The sequence below is a fragment of the Camelus dromedarius genome, chromosome 3 (genome assembly GCF_036321535.1).
Source record: "Camelus dromedarius isolate mCamDro1 chromosome 3, mCamDro1.pat, whole genome shotgun sequence".
In the NCBI taxonomy this organism is placed as follows: Eukaryota; Metazoa; Chordata; class Mammalia; order Artiodactyla; family Camelidae; genus Camelus; species Camelus dromedarius.
Genome location: NC_087438.1, coordinates 88218417 through 88238666, shown reverse-complemented (window position 1 = coordinate 88238666; position 20250 = coordinate 88218417). Strand labels below are relative to the sequence as shown.

Below are 20250 nucleotides of genomic sequence, written 5' to 3'. Positions count from 1 at the left end.
ATTCTGGGCAAGACGTACTTTGATGAACTCAGGTCTGTGTTTTTAAATGTTAGTCCAGATTATAAAGTCACGGGAGAATATGGGACATCTTGAAGAAATTCTTTGGGAATGTTTATCAAAGTACAGATAAAGGCTTTAACACGAGTTACTTCAAAATACAACTTCCTACAATATTTGGAAGGAGGGGCAAAATCAGAAAGGGGTATCTTTATATGTGCAGCATTCTCTGGTTCAATGGAAGCATTTTTTCCTGATAAATGTTCTAACGCTGATAAGGAGATCTGTGAGGGACTGTTTTTGCCAGGCCTGAGGACAAAGAGCTCTTTGATAGCCTTCACGAGTTGCTAGGCAATGGCTGAGTGATCGTGATAAACTTCAGCTAAGCAACTCTAAAGAAATGCTCGTGCATTTAATGCCTGGTGCATTATGCCAGCAGCCTCAACGTGAAATCAGCATTCACTAGGCATTTGTGATTGCATGAATGTAGTAAATAAATCATCTGGCATGTCATTATTTCCCCTCTCAGAGATATAACCCAAACGCCTTGTCTTGCTTAATTGTTTATATTCCTTAGACCAGTACTGCAATATTTGGGGCGCTAGTGAATGAAGGAAATGATTGTGATTCAATGTCTTGCTCCCAAGCAACAAGCTATTAAACACATATTAGAACAAAGAGTGAGATTAGTTAGTAATAACTGGGCTTGGTGATGACCAGAGAGAGGAACTCAAGTATTTAGTCCTAACGTTGTTCCTGCTTTTCTAATCCTCTGACACTGAAGCAGAGGCACGCAGCATAGAGACGTTACTGACTGGTGCATCCACCTCTGCCCACACGGGTGCTGCCCTGAAAGACGTGTCCTCCTGTCGGCCAGAAGCCGGTGTTCCCTCACCTTCCTGTTCCCAGTACCGAAGCACTACGGCTGCATCCAACATGGAGACACTCAACAAATGGTTGTTAAACCAAATTTTTCCATTTGGATGCTATAAATGTTAAAGGTCCATTAAAAAGGATCTGCTTTATATAGGTCACCAAGTTTAAAAAAAAAAAACACCTTGATAAATAAATCATATCAATCAGAAATGTCTGCATTTGTAGCGGCAACTCAAAACACCAAAGAGCATGGGCTGTCTTAGAACAAACCAAGATGAAAGCAAACAGAACAGAATGCCAGGCAGACTGGGAGACCTGGAAGCTTAGCTTTTTCTGCAGCCTTTCTTTTCAGAAGGCAAGTCCCTCCCTCCACCCTCACTTTAGGGACCCCACCTTCTGCTTTTAAATTCCTCCCTCCCCACAAGACTACGTGACAGACAGACATATGCCTATGCATGCACGCTGTCCCCACCCCCAATACCCTTAAGCGACAGACAGCAAGTCTTCTGCACTAATGGCTGACTGGGTACATGCATGTTGATTAAAATTCATGTACAGTTGAATTTGCACTCCTGTGTCACTGGACAAAGAAGGGTACGTCTCCCCCTTATTATGACAATTCAGGTATCACAGATCAGTACCTGAAGTCGCAGCTCACTTCTTCAGCTGGTCAAACTTGGGGTTTTGGGGGAAACTTAGAAATGGGGGCTATCCTTCTGGAGAGGGACTGGGACCACTTCAGGCCTGGTTCGGCTTGCTGGGAGTAGTAGAGAAGCTGGACTCTTCTCAAGAACTTGCCTGCACGTTTTCCCCCTTCCTGGCCAGGCTCAGAGGAGCACCCCAGCTCTGTTCCTACTCTCCTTTCCCCTCCTCACCATCATACCACATCTCACTCTCTTTCCTAAGACTCCTAGAGGTTGATTTGGCATCTTAATCTCTTTTCTCTGTTTAGCATTTAATGTTTTCATTCTGGTATGAATGCATCCCTAGGCCTCCTCAAGTCTGTTGCCACTGGCTAAGAGGTTGCTATCACAGAAATGTTCCCTGGGACCTAACCTCTTCAACTACTGGAGTAACAAGGCAGAGCAGAGGCCGGCCACAGATTGGTAACTGCGACTGCACAAGCCTTAAAGGCAACTTTTTAAATAACAGACAGGGCTGCCAAGTCAGGTTGTTCAGGTTGTGCACTACACAAGATCCCTAGCTAAAAGGCAAAGTCAGGGCAGAAATCTAGCTCCTTACACTCCACCTGCCCAGAAACATACCCCAGGGGATTTCCAGGCCATTTCCAAATTTGTACAAAAGATGCTTTACAGGCTGGCAATGGTTCATTCTCCTCCTCACCCACCCATGAGATTGTCATTCAGTAGGTGTGAAGTGGGGAACGAACTGAAATATACAAGTTAAAGGAGTTCTCAGGTAGCAGTGATCTTAGCCAAGGCTGGGAACAAGGCTGGAGACTGCACTTGCTCCCAGACAGCTGGACTGAAATCTTGATTACCTGTAATACTCAGTGAAGAGGTGATCTGGTTGACTGAAGCCAAAGCAGAAAGGAAGTGGAAAAAAAGTCAGCCTGTTCCTACTGTTTTTGGAAAATGTTTTATAAAGCCTATCGCTCCACTACTCTGGAAACGCACACCCACACACACACACACTTAATTATATTTCACTGACACTTTGAATTCCAGAATAATGATTTTGAAAAGCCAGTCTCATTTTATTATTCTGTGTGTGTGCGTGCGTGCATGTGTGTGTGTGTGTGTGGGGGGTGGTGGCAGAGGTGTTGGAGAAGGAGCCCAGGACACAGCCTGTATTCCCGACGAGGTTTTATTTTTCCCCATTTTTTTCACTGCAATCTGCCTCTGTTTGACAAAGCAATCTATTGGTTAAATCTATCAATAAAGTAAGGTTTTAATTAACAACATATAATAAAAGTGCAGGTATTTTGAAAAATTATGCATTTCTTTTGGAAATAATATCTGGGATGTCAGATGCAAAATTTTATTCTGGTTAATATTTATGGTAGTACATTTTGAAGACTTATTGTCCAAGTAGGTAAAATGGGACCATCAATTATAGTAGAAAGAAGTAAAAGTCTCATTTCTTTTAAGAGAAAAAGACCAAACATTAGAAAAGAGGGTGAAGTTATGAGAAGAGGCAAATGAGCCCTCCAGTAAGAAAGCAAGCTGCCTTCCTCAGTGTATCACGTGGGCACATGTCTTCCTCAGTTTGGGTTTGCCAATTTCTTCGTCCAGAGGGATTGAGCTCTTCTGACCCTTATTTCTAGCTCCAAACGTGTAGACCAGATCAGCCCCTCCCCACAGTGACCTCAGTGGCTGAGCACTGTTAGTGCCTCGATGCTATCCTGATGATTTGGTCAAGGGAAGAGCCCAAGTCCCAGTGTTAGATTTCACTGAGTCCTTCACAAAAGCCTCACTGTCACCCAACCTACTGCTGCCCTGTCCTGCGATTCTCAGCATTTCACCTAGTGCAACCCCCACAACAGGAAGAAGGGAAAGAGATTCACTTTCTTCCCTGGACTTATTTATTTTTTGCCCCAAACCTGATATCCAAATGACAAGTGAAGCTTTCTTCATATTGGGAAAGGTCCTTATGTGATTCTTACTTGAAGCCTGTTTGTGATGAAAAATTCTGAGTCTACCCAGTGTTGACAAGGAAGTGATGTTGTGTGTAAATGATACAAGTTTACTCCTCTCCTTTTAGAAAAATAAGCCAGTTCTTCATTCAACTGTAGGGTGTTTTTTAGAACTCTAGAAACTGTCTTTTCCTCTACATACATTTGCTTAAATCAAGTGTGTTCTGTGAGTGTGGGGGGTGACCTTTCTAAAAACAAGTCTCCTAGCAGCTTTAGATACTTACAGACCAACAGCCCACACAGAAGACCCAGAGAAATAAGACATTGGAGTCATGAAGCAAAGAAACTGTGGACAACAAGTGATAGCACAAATGAAGCAGCAAAACTTCCTCCCCGTTGGGAGAAGCAGACCAGTCACAGATGGACAGAGGATTACAAGACTGTTGTGTGACAAAGCCACTGCATTCCCACAGGAGCGCCACAGGTCTAAGGCCAGAGGGGATCATTTGTCTTACCGGACGACCCAGACTATGGAATGCAACTAACACATTTTCTGGCTGGCTTCTGGCCAAATCATATCTCCTGCTTTTCTCATGTATACTAGAGCATGCCTTTCACAGGCTGGTTCTAAATCATCAAAGCAGGTGGATACTTGAGTAGTGATTGGTGTGTTCAGGAACATCTTGCATTTCCTCTATGTTTATAAGACAAAAGTAGATTTGGTAGAGTATATCCCCAAACAAATGATGTGGCTTCTCAGTTAGGAAAGTTCTGAATTTGCCGGGGAGTTCCAATGCTATTCGCTTTGCAGTGCTCATTGAGAACTTAGTACTGGCCACTCCATTTGAGAACTTCAAGAACTCTTGTGAAGTCATAGACTCTGGTTTAATCCTGGGGGTGATGTAGTTTTAACACTGAGTAACTGAGAGCCAAACAGAAACATGGAAAGGTGGAATTTCATATTGTGAAGTCAGAGTTACCTCAGCCTCTGCAAGTCAAGGAGGAACTAGAGGGCTGGAGAGCTCCTTGTTTCTTGGGGGAGCTCCTATTGACAGAAAATAAAGTCTATTACACAAGCTTTGACCTGTTTCCCAAGGTTGCTCTCAGACAACAGAAATCAAACACACGACAGTTAGTCTCAGTTTATTCCTGTCAGAAACCAAAGAAGTTCTCAAATTCCAAAGGGCTGAGAGCCACCACTGCAGAGGTTACTGATGACACTCTATGTTCACAGATCTGAAGACTTAGTGTGTTAAGTTGGCAATGTTCCTCTCATGAAGCTATAGGTTCAATGCTTATTAAAGTTCCACCTTGTTTCTTTGCAAGAATTGATACGCTGATCCTAAAATTCATATGGAAATTCAATGGACCCAGGACAGCCAAACAATCTTGAAAAAGAAGACCAAAGTTGGAAGACTCACACTTCCTAATTTTAAAACTTTCTACAAAGCTATAGCTATCAAAATAGTGTGGTGCTGGCATAAACGTAGACATATGCATCAATGAAATAGAATTGAGGGCCTGGAAATAAATGCTGTCACATTTATTTTATGGTCAATTGATTTTTGATAAGGATATCAAGACAATACAGTGGGGCAAAGAATGGTCTTCTTAATAAATGGTGCTGGGACAAGAGGATACTGACATACAAACGAATGAACTTGGACCCTTCCTCATACCATCTATAAAAATAAACTCAAAATGGACCAAAGACCTGAATGTAAAAACTAAAACTATAAAATGCTTAGGAGACTACATAGGCATAAATCCTCGTGACCTTGGATTAGGCAATGGTTTCTTAGATTTGACACCAAAAGTACAAGTAACTAAAGAAAAAAAGATACACTGAACTTTATCAAAATAAAAACTTTTCTGTATCAAAAGACACCATCAAGAAAAAATACCTGCAAATTATATACCTGATAGGGGACACAGAACTAGAATATATAAAGAAATACTACAACTCAATAATAAAAAGACAAATAACCCAAGTTAAAAAAATGAGCAAAGTATCTGAATAGACTTTTCTACAAAGAAGATATACAGTGGCCAATAAACACATAAAAAGATGCTCAACATCATTACTCATTAAGGGAATGTAAATCAAAACCACAGTGAGATAACATTTCACACCCACTAGGATGGCTACAATCAAAAAGACAGATAATAGCAAATGTGATGAGAATACAGAAATCTCATACATTGCTGGTAGGAATGTCGAATGGTGCAGCTGCTTTGGAAAATAAGGGTAGCAGTTCTTGAAAAGATTAAACTTAGAGTTACCATACAACCTAGTAATTCCACTAAGCATACAGCAAAAGTATATACATCACACAAAAACTTATACATGGAAGTTCATAGCAGCATTTTTCATAATAGGCAAAAATGGAAACAACCCAAATGTCTATCAATTGAATGAGTAAATAAAATGAGGTCTATCCATACAATGGCATATTATTTCAAAGCCAAAAGGAATGAAGTACTGATATATGCTCCAATATGGATGAATCTTAAAAACATGTTAAGAGAAGGAAGCCAGTTCCAAAATACCACATACTATATGAATTCATACAATATCCAGAATAGGCAAATTAACAGAAACAGAAAGTAGATTAGTGGCTTCCTAGGGTAGGGAGCAGGGAGGGGTGGTTGGTGAGCTGGGGATACAAAGAGAAAGGCTGCTAATAAGTACTGATGGGCTTTTGTCAGGAGGCAGTGAAAATCTTCTAAAACTGATAATGGTGATGGTTGTATTTCTTTGAATATACTAAAAACCATTGAATTGTATACTTTAAATTGGTGAATTCTATGATATGTGACTCTGTTTATCTATCAACCTACCTGCCTATCTATAAAGAGGTTGCTAGTTGCCTGTACTGATCACCAGGGCCCTTTCATATAATTCTCAGAAGCCTGCATCCACGCTGAAGATAAATCTCAGTAGAACTGCCCCCTACACCCCAGCACTTCCTAGACCAAGTCTGCGTATGGCAGAAGAATGCAATAGTTAAGACAGCTGGCCACGTGGTAGGACAGCATTGAGGTAAATCTTGTTTCAGATGTTTACTGATCCTAGAACTCTGGGTCAAGCCACTTAACTTCTCTTTGCCTCAGCCTTCTCATCTATAAAAAGGAGAAAATAACATTTCCTACCTCACAGAGTTGTTGTGAGCCTGCAGTTAGCACTCAAGAGGCATTCCTTATTATTATTTCCCTAGAGTCTTCTTTGTGTGCATCTTTGCTAATAGGTAAGACCACTCTATAATTTCTTAAACATGACATAGCTGGTATGGAGGCAAAAGATTCACCTCTGAAATATCCATCTTCTGAAAATATGAACCATCAGTGAAGGGGATGCTTAGCTTGCTACCACCAATTTCTCTCTCAGAGGACAAGTTAAAACCCGTTTTGGAGGATATGGAATATGGAAACAGCTCTGCCTTACAAATCCCCCTCTCTTCTCTAAATATATACACAAATATACTCAGATACAAATATAATACACACACACACACACAAATGACTTCTAATGAGAAGATAATTTTAAAAGAAGATTTTGGTTCATTTATCTTCCTGTCATCCAGTCTCTAGTTTAACAGGACTTCGCTCTAAGTTGGCTTGGCAGCAGTCAACACAACATTTCAATGTACCTTCAGAAGAAATGTTCATCAGCACATTCAGTTCACTCCTCCTAATGTTTGATAATTTTTCTACTGCACTTCCATTAGTAATTTTTCTTAATAAGTGTTTAAAATTCTATTTTTGGTTTGTTTTGTCTTCTTTGAGTAGGCTTGGCTTGATTTATCAAATGGAAGAGGAAGATCCCAATTTGCCTGGGCACTTAGTGCCAGCTCCCAAGCCTACACGTCATGAGCAAAAGCATGGTTCTTCAAGGCCACTGTCAGTTTGCTAAAGTTCCATGAAGCCATATAAACAAGGAGAAACTTCCACCTTGTGGTTAGAAAATTTGCACTCAATCATATCATGAATTTTTATGGCTTAAATATTACTATAAAAAAGTTTAAAAACTTTTATTTCTAGTAATAAATATTTTAGTATTTGTATATTAACCACACTAACATTTAACATTTTTGCCTCACTGAGGTGAACTTAGTTATTTTCTTATGGTGTATTTCAATTATTCTTTTCTCAGTGCTTAAAAATATCACGGAGGTCTTGCTAAACTCTTCACAGCTGTTTACATCTTCCCGCTCTTGCCAGCCTGAATTCTGATAGCTGGACCCTACACGAAGTCACAAGAGAACTGTCTTGTGATTCCCGCATGATTTCCCAAAAAGTCATCCCTGGACTACAGATTAATTAGACCTAGCAGTACTGTGTCTTGGGTGAAAATGTGTCAGTCTACTGGAGACTTTACTGTATTTTTTTTCCTGAAAGGTTGACTTGTGTTTCTCTAAGCAGCAAGGAAGAGTGCTAGGCACATGTTGGTGTGTTTCTCATTTCAAGTAGCAGTCCTCGGCTCTCACCTGACCATCCTGGGAGGCAGCGGCAGTGGCCCGTGGTGGGGTGGCAGCCATCCGCATGGCTGCAGTCACAGCGCTCGGCACAGTTCAGCCCATACGTGCCGTCCTGCGTAGAAGACAGCAGCGAGGGTACGTGAAATCCCATGACCGGAGAGGAAAGGGACCCAAGTCAGCCATTCCAGAAACAGCACCCTCCTCTCCCAAACACCTCCCAGTAACATGCATTACAATCACCTTTCCCGTGTCTTGCTGGCCCCCCAAAAAATAGGCTGCAGGAGGTCAGTGTTTTAAAATCCCTTAAACCTAGTTTACGTCTAATACAACGGTCAAACATACGAATGGTAAACCAACTATGCCAATATGCTGATGTGCATTTATGCAAACACACATAAATATGCCAAGTAATTAAAAGTATCTCTATCTTATTGTAAGCTACAACTCATAAAAATAGTCTTTTTTTGTTCCTAAAGATTTTTATGAAATACTTCAGTGTTCCCCTACAAGGCATTCTCTTTTTTCCCATTGAGGTATAACTGATATACAATGTTATATTAGTTTCAGGTGTAAAACATAATTATTTGATATTTGTATATATTGTGAAATAATCACCACAATAAGTCTAGTTAACCTATGTCACCATACCTAGTGACAGAATTGTTTTTCTCTACAAGGCATTCTATTCCTTAGTAAAAAAGGGAAGACCCTGACCCACATAAAGAAGCCCTGTAATTTTTAAAATAACATAGCTTCAATTGAATTAAGATCATTTCCATAAATTGTCAATGAGATACAGAACTATAAGGAAAAAGAAAATCTCTCGTCGCTTTTCCTAATTAACATCCTCCTTTCCATGACATCTAAACAACACCAAGTATTCTGATTCAAGATCCTAAGAGAGGGTTGAGTGTGTTGGCACACCCCCCTCACTCGTCCCCTCCCCGACCTTAATGTTTTCACACGCACATGCAAGTTGGTGGTCCAATAGAGATTGAGTCTCTTCACAGACATAATCATCTAGTTTGTATGAGAGGAATGAAAGCTCTGTGTTTACAAGCCCTGTTCTTTCGTGCCAGGTCCTGACAAACTGAGGGAAGGCACCACAAAGCTCCCATACCACCAAGCACTAAGAAAAACAGGGGTGACCCAGGAATCCCACTCCTGGGCTTGTATCCAGAAGGAAATCTACTTCAGGATGACACCTGCACCCCAATGTTCATAGCAGCACTATTTACAATAGCCAAAACATGGAAACAGCCTAAATGTCCATCAACAGGTGACTGGATAAAGAAGATGTGGTATATTTATACAATGGAATACTACTCAACCATAAAAACCGACAACATAATGCCATTTGCAGCAACATGGATGCTCCTGGAGAATGTCATTCTAAGTGAAGTAAGCCAGAAAGAGAAAGAAAAATACCATATGAGATCGCTCATATGTGGAATCTAAAAAACAAAAACAAAAACAAACAAACAAACAAAAACAAAGCGTAAATACAGGACAGAAATAGACTCACAGACAGAGAATACAGACTTGTGGTTGCCAGGGGGGTGGAGGGTGGGAAGGGATAGACTGGGATTTCAAAATTGTAGAATTGATAAACAAGATTACACTGTATAGCACAGGGAAATATACACAAAATGTTATGACAGAGAGAAAAAAACGTGACAATGAGTGTGTATATGTCCATGAATAACTGAAAAATTGTGCTGAACACTGGAATTTGACACAACATTGTAAAATGATTATAAATTAATAAAAAATGTTAAAAAAAATAAAGGCAGATATAAGATTAAAAAAAAAAAAAGAAAAACAGGGGGTGCAAAATGATCAAGAAGAAGGCACCTAGAGCCAGTCTAAAATGGGTGTTAGATGGCATAATCATTTATCTAGTACTTACAAAAATAAAATATTAAAAAAAAAGTTAGGCCTCACTAATATGTGGTTGGGCTTATAGGATTTAGCTTTCACAGTATGATCCACTAAATCACCTCCAGTCTTTGCTAATGTACTAATGCATCTAATAATACACAAAAAAGGACAGGGGGCTGGGGGCTTTGCATTGCCTCTACTCAGGTTGGGAGTGAACAGTGATCTCCAAGCCCATCTCAGAGCACTGGTAATCTGTTCACTGGTGGATGACAGGAAGTAAAGCTAACATAACTGTCCTAGTAGTTTAGAGGGCAGGGAATAGCTCCGGGCGGGGTGGGGGAGGGATGCGCTCTAGCCAGGGAATGGGAATGGGTTGCACTTAATGAGGAGGAAGCCCAGGAGAAAAGAGCTCCGTGGAAGGTCCCCCTCAGGGGGCCAGTTCAGGGGGTCACAGTGTCTTCTCACCATCAGCTGATCCCCTGGAGGCAGAGAACACACACCACTGAGAGAATGCCTAACGGCTTGGGGAAGAACTGTGACAGTAACAAAGAGTGATGGAAAAGAGGAAAGGAAACCAGCCATGTGCTTGAGAGGAAGAAAATGAAAGGGGCTGTTGCCATGGAATGCACTGTCCCTTGCCGCCCTGTCGGGGTTTCTGATGACGGGTATCTCCAAAGCAGGTCAAGGGGATGGAGTCAGCACTGGACCACAGAAATCTCTGGAGATTCGTGTGACTCCTGAGGTATTTGTGTTAAAAGTCAGTTTCCAAACCTTTCACCACCTCAGTGAGCACTTCTGTGACACCATCACCACCCCCCCTTTCAATGCCCTGTCACTTTCCACCCCAAAGCCTGGAAGATTTCCATTACAATGGAAACACAATATTTAGAGAGTTGACAGGCATACACTGGGTGTTTGACTGGCTACTGTGAAGAGATGAGTATATTAGAATAGAGAAAACAGAGGGGGGTGTTGGGGGGAACCGGGGTGGAGGGAAAGGAAGGGATTCTCACAAAGCTGCCTAACCCATTTCCACGTCTATCCCTTTGCCTATCTTGTATCCAATCTGAGTTCAAACACTCATTGCTTCTAATAGTCACTATGGTTGGGTTCACACTCAGGCACTTTAAATCAAGAAATCTGCAAAAATAAGCTAACCCTCTAGCATCAGCTCCTCCCAGCCCTCCTCGTTGGGTCATACCTGGCAGGAAAATTCACATTTCTCCCCGCGCCATCCAGGTGCACACGTGCAGGTCCCGTCCAGGGTGTTGCAGGCTCCGCCGTTGAGGCACTGACATGTTAAGTTACAGCCAAAGCCCCAGGTGCCACTGGGACAGCTGATGGAGCAGTCCACCCCGTGCCAGCCTGCCGGGAGAAGAGCACCAGGGCACGTGAGCAAACAGAGGCAGCAGGGAGTTCTGCTGAGCCTTTCCAAGACACACTTCCCTTTAGAAACATCTTGGAGGTGCACAGCAATGTCCTTGCCCCCACAGGGAGCATTAGCTCCGCCACATAAAGCCTCCATCAGAAATGAACTAAAGCACCCACACAGCTGTCAAGGATGCCAACACTAAGAAGCACTACTGGGGTACTGAGGGAAGAGAGATGGGGTGGGGGCACCTCTGATGTGCAGGGATAAATACTGGGGGATACTGAGCTTGGTTTAGGTCGGGAAAGTGAAACATTTATATGTGAGGGAGAAGGGAAAGAACCCCATTTAAAGATCCCATTTAAGGCAGGATCCCATCAACCATGAACAGTGAGTATCCAGGAACCATGGACACACACACGCTGGCCCCCACATACAACACGTGCTTGGCTGCATGTTGGACTCCAGGACAATCAATTCAAGACATGGACACACGTCTGCTTGCTTAGTCAGGACTCCAGGACAATCAATTCAAGACATGGACACACGTCTGCTTGCTTAGTCTTCCCCAAAGTACGGAGACTCACAGACTTTCAGAGCTGGCAGTGACTTCAGAGATTGTCTCACGTGAGCCTCTCCCCTTGACTCACGAAAGCAGGAGAGCCCTCCCTGGATGAGGGGCTTGCTGAGTTCAGGCATGGTATTTCGGCACAGCTGGAGCTGGAAATGTTTCTTTCCTGTGCCTTTTGGAGCTAACATGACCAGGATCAGACAACAGACTCATTCACCCACTCACCTGCCTTGCAAGTACAAGACCCATCCACAGGAGAGCAGATAGCATCATTTTTACAGTGGCAGAGAGAGGAACAGTTTATCCCGTAGGATCCCAGAGGGCAGGGAGTGGAGCAGTCGATTCCCTAGAGAGGCACAAAGAGGAAAATGCATGCAATTTTACTACCTGAAATAAGGCCAGCACAAATAAACAAAAATATATCTTGGCCATGCTAATTACACTCTTTCTCTAATTTTAACACATTGTATTTTTAAGAGTTGTTACAATGTCACCACTATACTAATTTTACACATTCAAGGCCAATGCCAGCTAGTTTATATATAGGATACAGTATTGAATAAGACCACAAAAAAAGTCTGCTGCCTACATTAGTTTTCCTTTATAGCAAATCCAAAACCGTTGTCCTTGCTCAGACAACTAGATAGAAAATACAAGGTGTAAAATTATTGTCAATAAATAAACATAATATGAACTATACATTAAATTGCAACGCTTCCTAGACTTCCTCATATAAGATGTAATATGATTAGTGGTTGAGGCAAAAGAACAGAATACACTCTGCTAGCAGCATGATTCAATTTATTATCTGACAGCGAGCATAAAACATAGAGGTCAGTTACCAAAGGTGAGTGGAGGTTACCTCCTTTAAAGCCAGAAGAGGCTCTTAAGACAAGGCTAATTCAGGAGCTCAACCAAAGAGTTGTGACACAGGTTAGAAAACCCCGTAAAGATCTCAGCTCTGAGACTTTATGACCCACTCGCTCTATATTATGTGCTCTGGAATATCCATCAACATGCCTCACAGTTTAATGTTCTCTTTAAAACAGGAGAAAATAATTCAAGGACAACCCATTTTCTTTTAAGGCAAAAATTCCTAATTTGTTGCTAAGAAATCCTGGAAACTCGGCGAAGTTCTGCTTTGTTGTCTCACAGGCATACTGGTCAGGTCTAGATTCTCAAAGGGAGTAAAAAACTCACGTACTACTAATTCCTGGATGTAAGTGCATAATAAATGCTAACTTGATAAAGTAAGTGCCTTCAAGCTGCATGGAATTAAAACAAAAACCGTCAACAGTAATACTTCTCCTAGTTAGAGAAGCCCTTTCTTTGTTGCCTATGAAACACAGTAAAATAATTATGTAAGGAATAATTAAAATGCATCTTACTTCATGACATATATTAATTAAATAATTAAGTGTTAATGCCACTTGGTAGTTCCACCACCTCGCCCAGATGTCATTCTCAGGTAACTACTTCTATCTCTTAATATTACTTCTCTCTTTATTTTCTTTCTTGTTAATAATGTGATTGATTTTAGCACATTCACTGCACTTTAGGAAACGTCATATAAATGGTGGTATTAACATGCTCCAAGTTGCACCCCTTATCTGTTTCCTCCAGAGCCCAAGCCACTCACTTTGAATCCCGGGGCACAGGTGCACTTCCCAGTCACACTGTCACAGTCGGCCCCATTGTGGCAGCTGCAGATCTGTTGGCAGGCTTCCCCGTAGAATCCAGGAGAACATGTCTCATTACAGTAGAGTCCCGACCAGCCTGGCTTGCAGGCACACTCTCCGGACATGGGGTGACAGCTGAGAGACGTGGATGAAAGGAGCAAGTCACTCTCTGGTAAACGTGACACCCAAGGCCCCTGCAAATGTTGCTTTAGCCATGATCACTAAATGTGTGGGTAATTCCATGCACGATCATTTAAACTTCATTCCCAGGCTTGGTATGATTTAATTAATCGGCTGAAACCCGATTGGTACCACAGAAATGTTGCATGAAATCAGCATTAGGCTCCAACAGGATGACTCCTACAACTGTGTCCTTTTGTCTAAAACTCATTTTAATTTTTGTAAATTGAGAGCACTAATTCGATAAGAGGTCAACCACATGAGAATATCTAAGAACTCCATCCAATGAACAACACAAAGTCAGTAAACCAGGGTGATGTCCAAGGACCTCCAGAAGCAGTGACCTTTTCTGCTTGTTTGTCTCGGCTCCCCATACCTGGTGGCAGAGCAGCTGTCTCTACCTGAAACAGCAGCCGCATTGATGGGCCAGGCAGCCAGCTGTCGCCCCACAGCAAATGGACACATCAGCTGGGCAAAGAGGCACGCGTTAGCGAGGCTCACACAACAGGGCGCTCTGTGTCATTCAAAACACATGTGCTTCTCGCCAAAGGAAAATCTGAACAATCAAACCAGCCCTGCTCAAAACTGGAAGACTATTGAAGATGGTCTTTCTCCCCTGATGGAGAGAAAACCCTCCCCTTAATGCGGCCCAACAACAGAAGCCACTGTCTCATCCAGACATTTGCTAAATGACCTCTCATCAGAGGACTGTTCCTAGATTTTCTGCGAAGAACCGTGACCTGGAAGGGATGAAGATTTGGGGATGTAAATTCCAGCTCTCCCACTACCTGGCTACACTTAGTGGAAGCACGTGCCCTTCCTGGTCCTGATATCCTCATCTGCTGAGTGAGGGTCTCAGCCAAACCCCATAATCTCATTTCTTAACCCTCTTCTTCTTAAAGAAAATGCCTGTGGGTTGGACACTTTGTTACTCATTTTAAGAAATGTATTTAAATATACTTTTAGATCCCTTCTGTAACTAATTACCCACAAGCAAAGGCACAGGCATCTGTCACAAGTATCACTCAGGAAACACCGCTAGAAGAAATACCAAGTACAACTCTACATTAAGGATGGTTTCTTGGGTATAGAAGGTTTGGATTCATAAGACAAGGGTTTGAACCTCAGATCTACTTAGATCTACTCATCTGTTATTTATCCTTGGGCAAAAGACCTGGCATCTCAAACTTAACACACCAAAAACAGAGCCCTAGTTCTTTCCTTTCTTCATTCCTCATTCAGCATTTCCTTCCAGTTACTTCCCACTGAAGTAATGGTACCACCAGCCACTCAGAGCTTGAAGCTAAAAACTTCACAGTTACTCTTGATAACTCCTTCTCCCTCATGCCCCATACCTAGTTCATTACTAGGACCTCACCATGCTAACTCCAACATGCATCTCGAATCTCTCCACATCTCTTCATCTTCAGTGTCACCATCCTATTCCATGGCAATGTCATCTATCTCAACTCCTGAACAGCCTTCTGACCCTTCTCCCTGCATTCACTCACGTCTCATCACCTAAAAAGTAGATCAGATGGTATCATTTTCCTTAAATCGCTTCAAAGTCTCTCTTTGAAGCCAACACTTAGAATAAAATCCACACTGTTCAATATAGCTACAGTGAATACAATTTACTGTCTAAACTAGAACATTTTTAAGAGTGAAGAGGGAGTGACGAATAATTACAGTAGGAAAATAGGCCTAAGCCAAACAGTTCCTGTGACTCCAGATACATAATGACCCTAAAGATGGCCCATGAGCCTTCATCATTTGGCTACCGCCTACCGTCCACCTCTTCTTTCATTGTCATTCTCTCTTTATTACTATGCTTAACTGATAGTTTTGGGGTTTTGTTTTTGTTTTTGTTTTTTAGTTGGTAAGAGCATTAAGCTTTTTCAATTTAAGGGCTTCACATGGGCAATTCCCTATGCCAAGAATGCCATCTCTCCACTCCTGGCTTAGTTCTCTGCATCTTACTCTTCCAGTCTCCACTTAAATATCTCTTCCTTAGCAAGGCCTTCCCTGACCCCTCACATGTCAGTTAGATCTCTCCTTCCTCACCTTCATAGCACCCTGCTCATCGCATTTCTCACAGCCTGCCATCTCATGTTTCTTTTGACAGTCCTTTTCCTTTCTTCCCTCCCCACTAGACTTCGACTCCAGTAGGACAAGAAGGAAGTCTGTCTTGTTTGCTGGCCCACACAGGCCCACAGTAAACGTGGACTGAGGGAACAAGGGAAAACAGCACAGCTGACATGTGTCGGGGTCTGACTCCGGGGATCGTGCTTTCCCCCAGGCTCCCCGAGTCTTCCAATAACGTAAAATTGTAACCTGTATATCTGCATACAAAGGCCAGATTTCCCCTAAAATTGGTTTTTAAAATGTCAAAAGTCATGGCTTAAAGGGAATCACCGTTAATTGCAGAGAACTCTCACATAAGAACGTTTATGATGAATTTGTCAGGGGATGCCCAGACCAGCAGCTAGTGTTCCCAGAGCACTGAGTGTGTGTCAACACCACGCTAAGCCATCCGTGTGTACTATTTCATGTAATGCTCACAAGTGTTTGGTATGGTTCCATTATATAAATGAGGGAACAGAGACCTAGAAGGACCTAGAAAGAGGAAGTAATTTATTCAAAGTCTCACACAGGTAGTGGTAGAATCGAACTCGAACCCAGATTTATTTACTTGTTTTTATACCAAAGAAAAAGGAAGTTTGATAGCAGCCTGCTAGGAGGGCTAGTGTGAAAAAGAATTGCTAAAATTCAGGATTTGGCACAGGTCAAAGGGTTAGCAGAACAAATAAAAGCCTGGATTGTGCAAAAAACAGGGACAAATTTAGTTTAGTAGGGCCAGATATACGATAAAAGGAAAAGAAATATTCCAAGTGAAAGATTGGTTAAAGTAGTTTACCTTATACTAGTCTTAAAAAGGACATCTTTTGGTAGAAAATATTACTTTACATTAAAAAGTAGGAAGTAATATTCACGGTATTAGACATAAATGTTAAATAAAATAGACAATCTGGGGACAGGGAACTGAACTAAGCTAGAGGCAGACAGAGAAATTGATAGTCAATGCCCCCCCATGGGTATCAGTGCAGCACTCTGGTTCTCAGATTGATTGACACCAAAATTAGTATTCTGCGATTTGTAATTAGATGTAGGAAGCCAAGCACTTTGGAGGCATTTGATGGGTTCTCATGCAGGCAGCTTAATTGATAATGAGATTTACGTGTTGTTGACAGAGCAGCAGAGTGGAGGCTAAAGGGTAATAGCCTCCTACCTGATTTCTTTCTAAAGAACAGACTTCTCTGTGTAATATGAAAATAAGATTATATACAGATAGGAATACCTACCATTTTATACACATATATAACTAGATGAAAATATCCTAGTACAGTTTTCAATTGAAGAGTTAAATTATTACAGGAATCCAATATAATATTGGCTACAACAGAATGAGTCACTGAACTTCCTTTTATTCATTTCCTTGAATATTCTTAATGCTAAAATGCAGTGTCAATTAGGTGGCTTTTGCAAAGAGGCACATCCTGACTGCCCACAGCTATTAAATGTCCTTCTTAACGAGAGCTAATATACATATCCCATGTGGAATCTTACTGAATCTTGAATTCTGTTTTCCTGCTCAAAATCATTTCCACCAGAAAAGTTAGTTTTCAGTTAAGAAGTCCAGCTCACAGAGAATGTCCTTAGGCTCTATAACAGTGATATAATTTAAAATACTAATATCAGTTATAAATATATTAAATTCATTTCAATATTATGATAGTTTGCAAAATAAAAATGGCTACAAAAGCTTTATAACTCCTCCCATTAAGAAGTGGACTTGGTTCTGTGATCTTCTCTGTTTAGAGGGACATTAGAAAACCTGACATAAACAAAGGTTTGAAAAGTGCTTGCATGTTGGGGCTTGTCCTGTCTCTTGCTGCTTTTGGAAGCCAGCGACCATGTACAGAAGCCCAGGCTAATGTGCTAGATGCTGGGGACATATGAATCAGTCACTCTATCATGCAGCCAAATGCTAGACATGTGAGTGAGGAATTTCAGGACCAATCAGCCTCAAGTCCATCTGCCAGCTGGACATATGAGACCAGCAGAAGAACCACCAAGCAGAGCCCAGCCCTAATAGTGGCGCAAAATATCATCAGCAAATACATAATTGGTGTTTTAAACCATTATGTTTGTGGTATTTTTTTTTTAATGTGGCAAAACTAACTGATGCAAACCCCTACCCAAATATACGTCTTCAATATATGTCAATATGTACATCCATAGAACTAAAAATTTACCTCAAGTACTATAAACTAATGGTTTGTACTGCATTAGTTATCTCATTAATTATAACAAAGGATTTTAGAATAAATATATATTATGAATTAAGCAATAGTAAGCTAAGCAACCTACATCTTTCCTGATTAAAGTTTGATTTTCAGTTAATACAAAGATTCTATACTTTTTGCTTCAAAGGAATCTTATGTTTCTAGGAATTTTACATACAAGTTCAAGATATAAAAATAGGTGGATGGCTCCTACTGTGAATTCAACTAGACAGAGTCACATAACCAATATTCAACTAGCTTTAATAGAAATTTATAAAAGCAATTTTTAAAAACAGCTTTCATTATTTAGAGAAGCTAAATTCATAGGCTAATTGCTTTTTAATCTCCTGGTTATGTCATATACATTATTAGATAGATTTTAGTGTTATTTCCTAGGCTATCATTTCATAGGCTAATTGCTTTTTAATCTCCTGGTTATGTCATATACATTATTAGATAGATTTTAGTGTTATTTTGATCTATGTGACTATCAAGTAATTTCATGTACTTCTTTGTTAAAACATACATGCTTAGGTACATGTGACCTATGTCAAATCTATCATAGTATCGCTGTTAATCAAGTAACTGTCCACCTGCACGTTGCTACTAACATGGTACCTAATTCCAACAAAGCCAACATTTTCTGTTTCTCCAATTCCTTTCATAGCAGAGATCTTTTGTAAAGGTTTACTAATCTATTTGACTTCAGGCTGTGTCTACATACAATGAAACAACACACTGGTGTTAAAAAGTCCTTAGCTATTACTAATGAGGCTTAACTTTTGCTGGGACAAGACTTATACTACAGGAAAGGTAGCCAAACTCACAACTTGTCTCTAATCCTGCCAGCGCCTTCAACATTGGAGAGCTGAAAAATAAAATCCTGAAAAGATCATTCATTTTTACTCTCCAAGTGTTTGTTTAACCTGTCACATAAAGAGTGGCAATATTTTCCTGTGAAGAAAACCAGAAGTTGACTAAAGTTGCTTACAAAGTTGCTTGAGACAAGTTAAGAATGCACTTAGATATGTCCCACTAAAATATATTTCAGCACACACACACACAGTGCAAAGTCAATTTTTTTTTTTTTGCTCCCAACAACAGTTTAAAGAAGAGACCAACTACAGGCTTCTATTTACTTTTCATTTTTGTGCATTTGAGATTTGATGTGGCCACAAGTTATCTTTCAGACGTATAAATGAAGTAACAGCTGTGCTGAATGCAAATAAAGGTAATTCTGGTAACATCTGAAGTGCTATACAATCCACAGCAATTTTGTCAAACTCAACGCTTCTAGCAGTATGCAAACGAGGCCCAGAATTCTAAGTGACATGTATCTGGTCCTTAGGGGAGGGAGAGGAAGAAAGAATTGGAAAGATATTTTCAGGGACAGACAAGGTACAGTAAAGCGGGTGGGATCTTGGTTTCCTGTTCTTGCATTCTTTGAGAGGTTTTTGAGCCAAAAGACCCCCGTGAGTTCTATGTCAGAGTAATCAATTCTGAATACATATCTCACATGTGACGGCCACATGTGAAGCACTTCACAAAACTTCCATTGGTACACTTCCTGCCTATACAGATGTCAAGTAAAAAAAAAAAAGGCAGCAGCGAGAATCATTTTGTGATATTTTTACATACTAAACTGGGCTTAACCTATGTCTCTCATTGCATCTGTGCTTCTCTGGGAATGTCACAGAATCCCTCTCTCAGGGAAACATTCTACTAACCGCAACAAGTTTAATTTTTGCCAGTGGCCATAAATAGAGAATAAGATTTAATAGCCATCCACAACCATCTAACAATTTTAGCACTTCTGACTTGGACCATTAAGTGGAAAAGTCTTCCATTTACTTAGTGGTTGCTGCCCAGGGTGACCCAGAGGCAGGAAGGGTCTCAGGGTGGGAATGACTCTGCCGATCCCATCTTCCAATGTTTCATACTGCGGTGAAACATTTAACAGGATATATTATTCCAGGGGCAGCCGACCCTCACCTCTGAGTGTTGTCCAGGTGGCAGGGACACCACTTGTCACACTTGATGCCGTAGAGCCCTTCCGGACACAGGCGCGCCTCACAGAGGTCACCAGCAAAGCCTGCTTCACAGAGGCACGAGCCGGTCACGTGGTAACATTTCCCTCCGTTGACACACCGGCAGGTCTCAGCACAGCGAACTCCGTATGTGCCAACAGGACACTCATCCTGGCACCTGTCATACAGGAGGCGGGAGCAAAGACAGATTAGTTAGTGCCATGTGAAAATAAACAGTCCATTCAGACAC

At 41.2% G+C, this 20250-nt stretch overlaps 1 protein-coding gene across 3 annotated transcripts in view; it reads right to left on the bottom strand.

Annotated features, from left to right (window-relative positions):
• The window catches only part of MEGF10 (multiple EGF like domains 10), a 156852-nt gene that overhangs the window by 26727 nt on the left and 109875 nt on the right, over positions 1-20250 (bottom strand). For all 3 annotated transcript variants that reach the window (XM_010980977.3, XM_031448935.2, XM_031448936.2), the window contains exons 9-13: positions 19966-20178; positions 13408-13582; positions 11994-12114; positions 11030-11193; positions 7957-8059 (exon numbers count right to left, since the gene is read on the bottom strand). In XM_010980977.3, coding sequence (XP_010979279.2) covers positions 7957-8059; positions 11030-11193; positions 11994-12114; positions 13408-13582; positions 19966-20178 — 776 coding nt within the window. The remainder of the gene's footprint in view (positions 1-7956; positions 8060-11029; positions 11194-11993; positions 12115-13407; positions 13583-19965; positions 20179-20250) is intronic.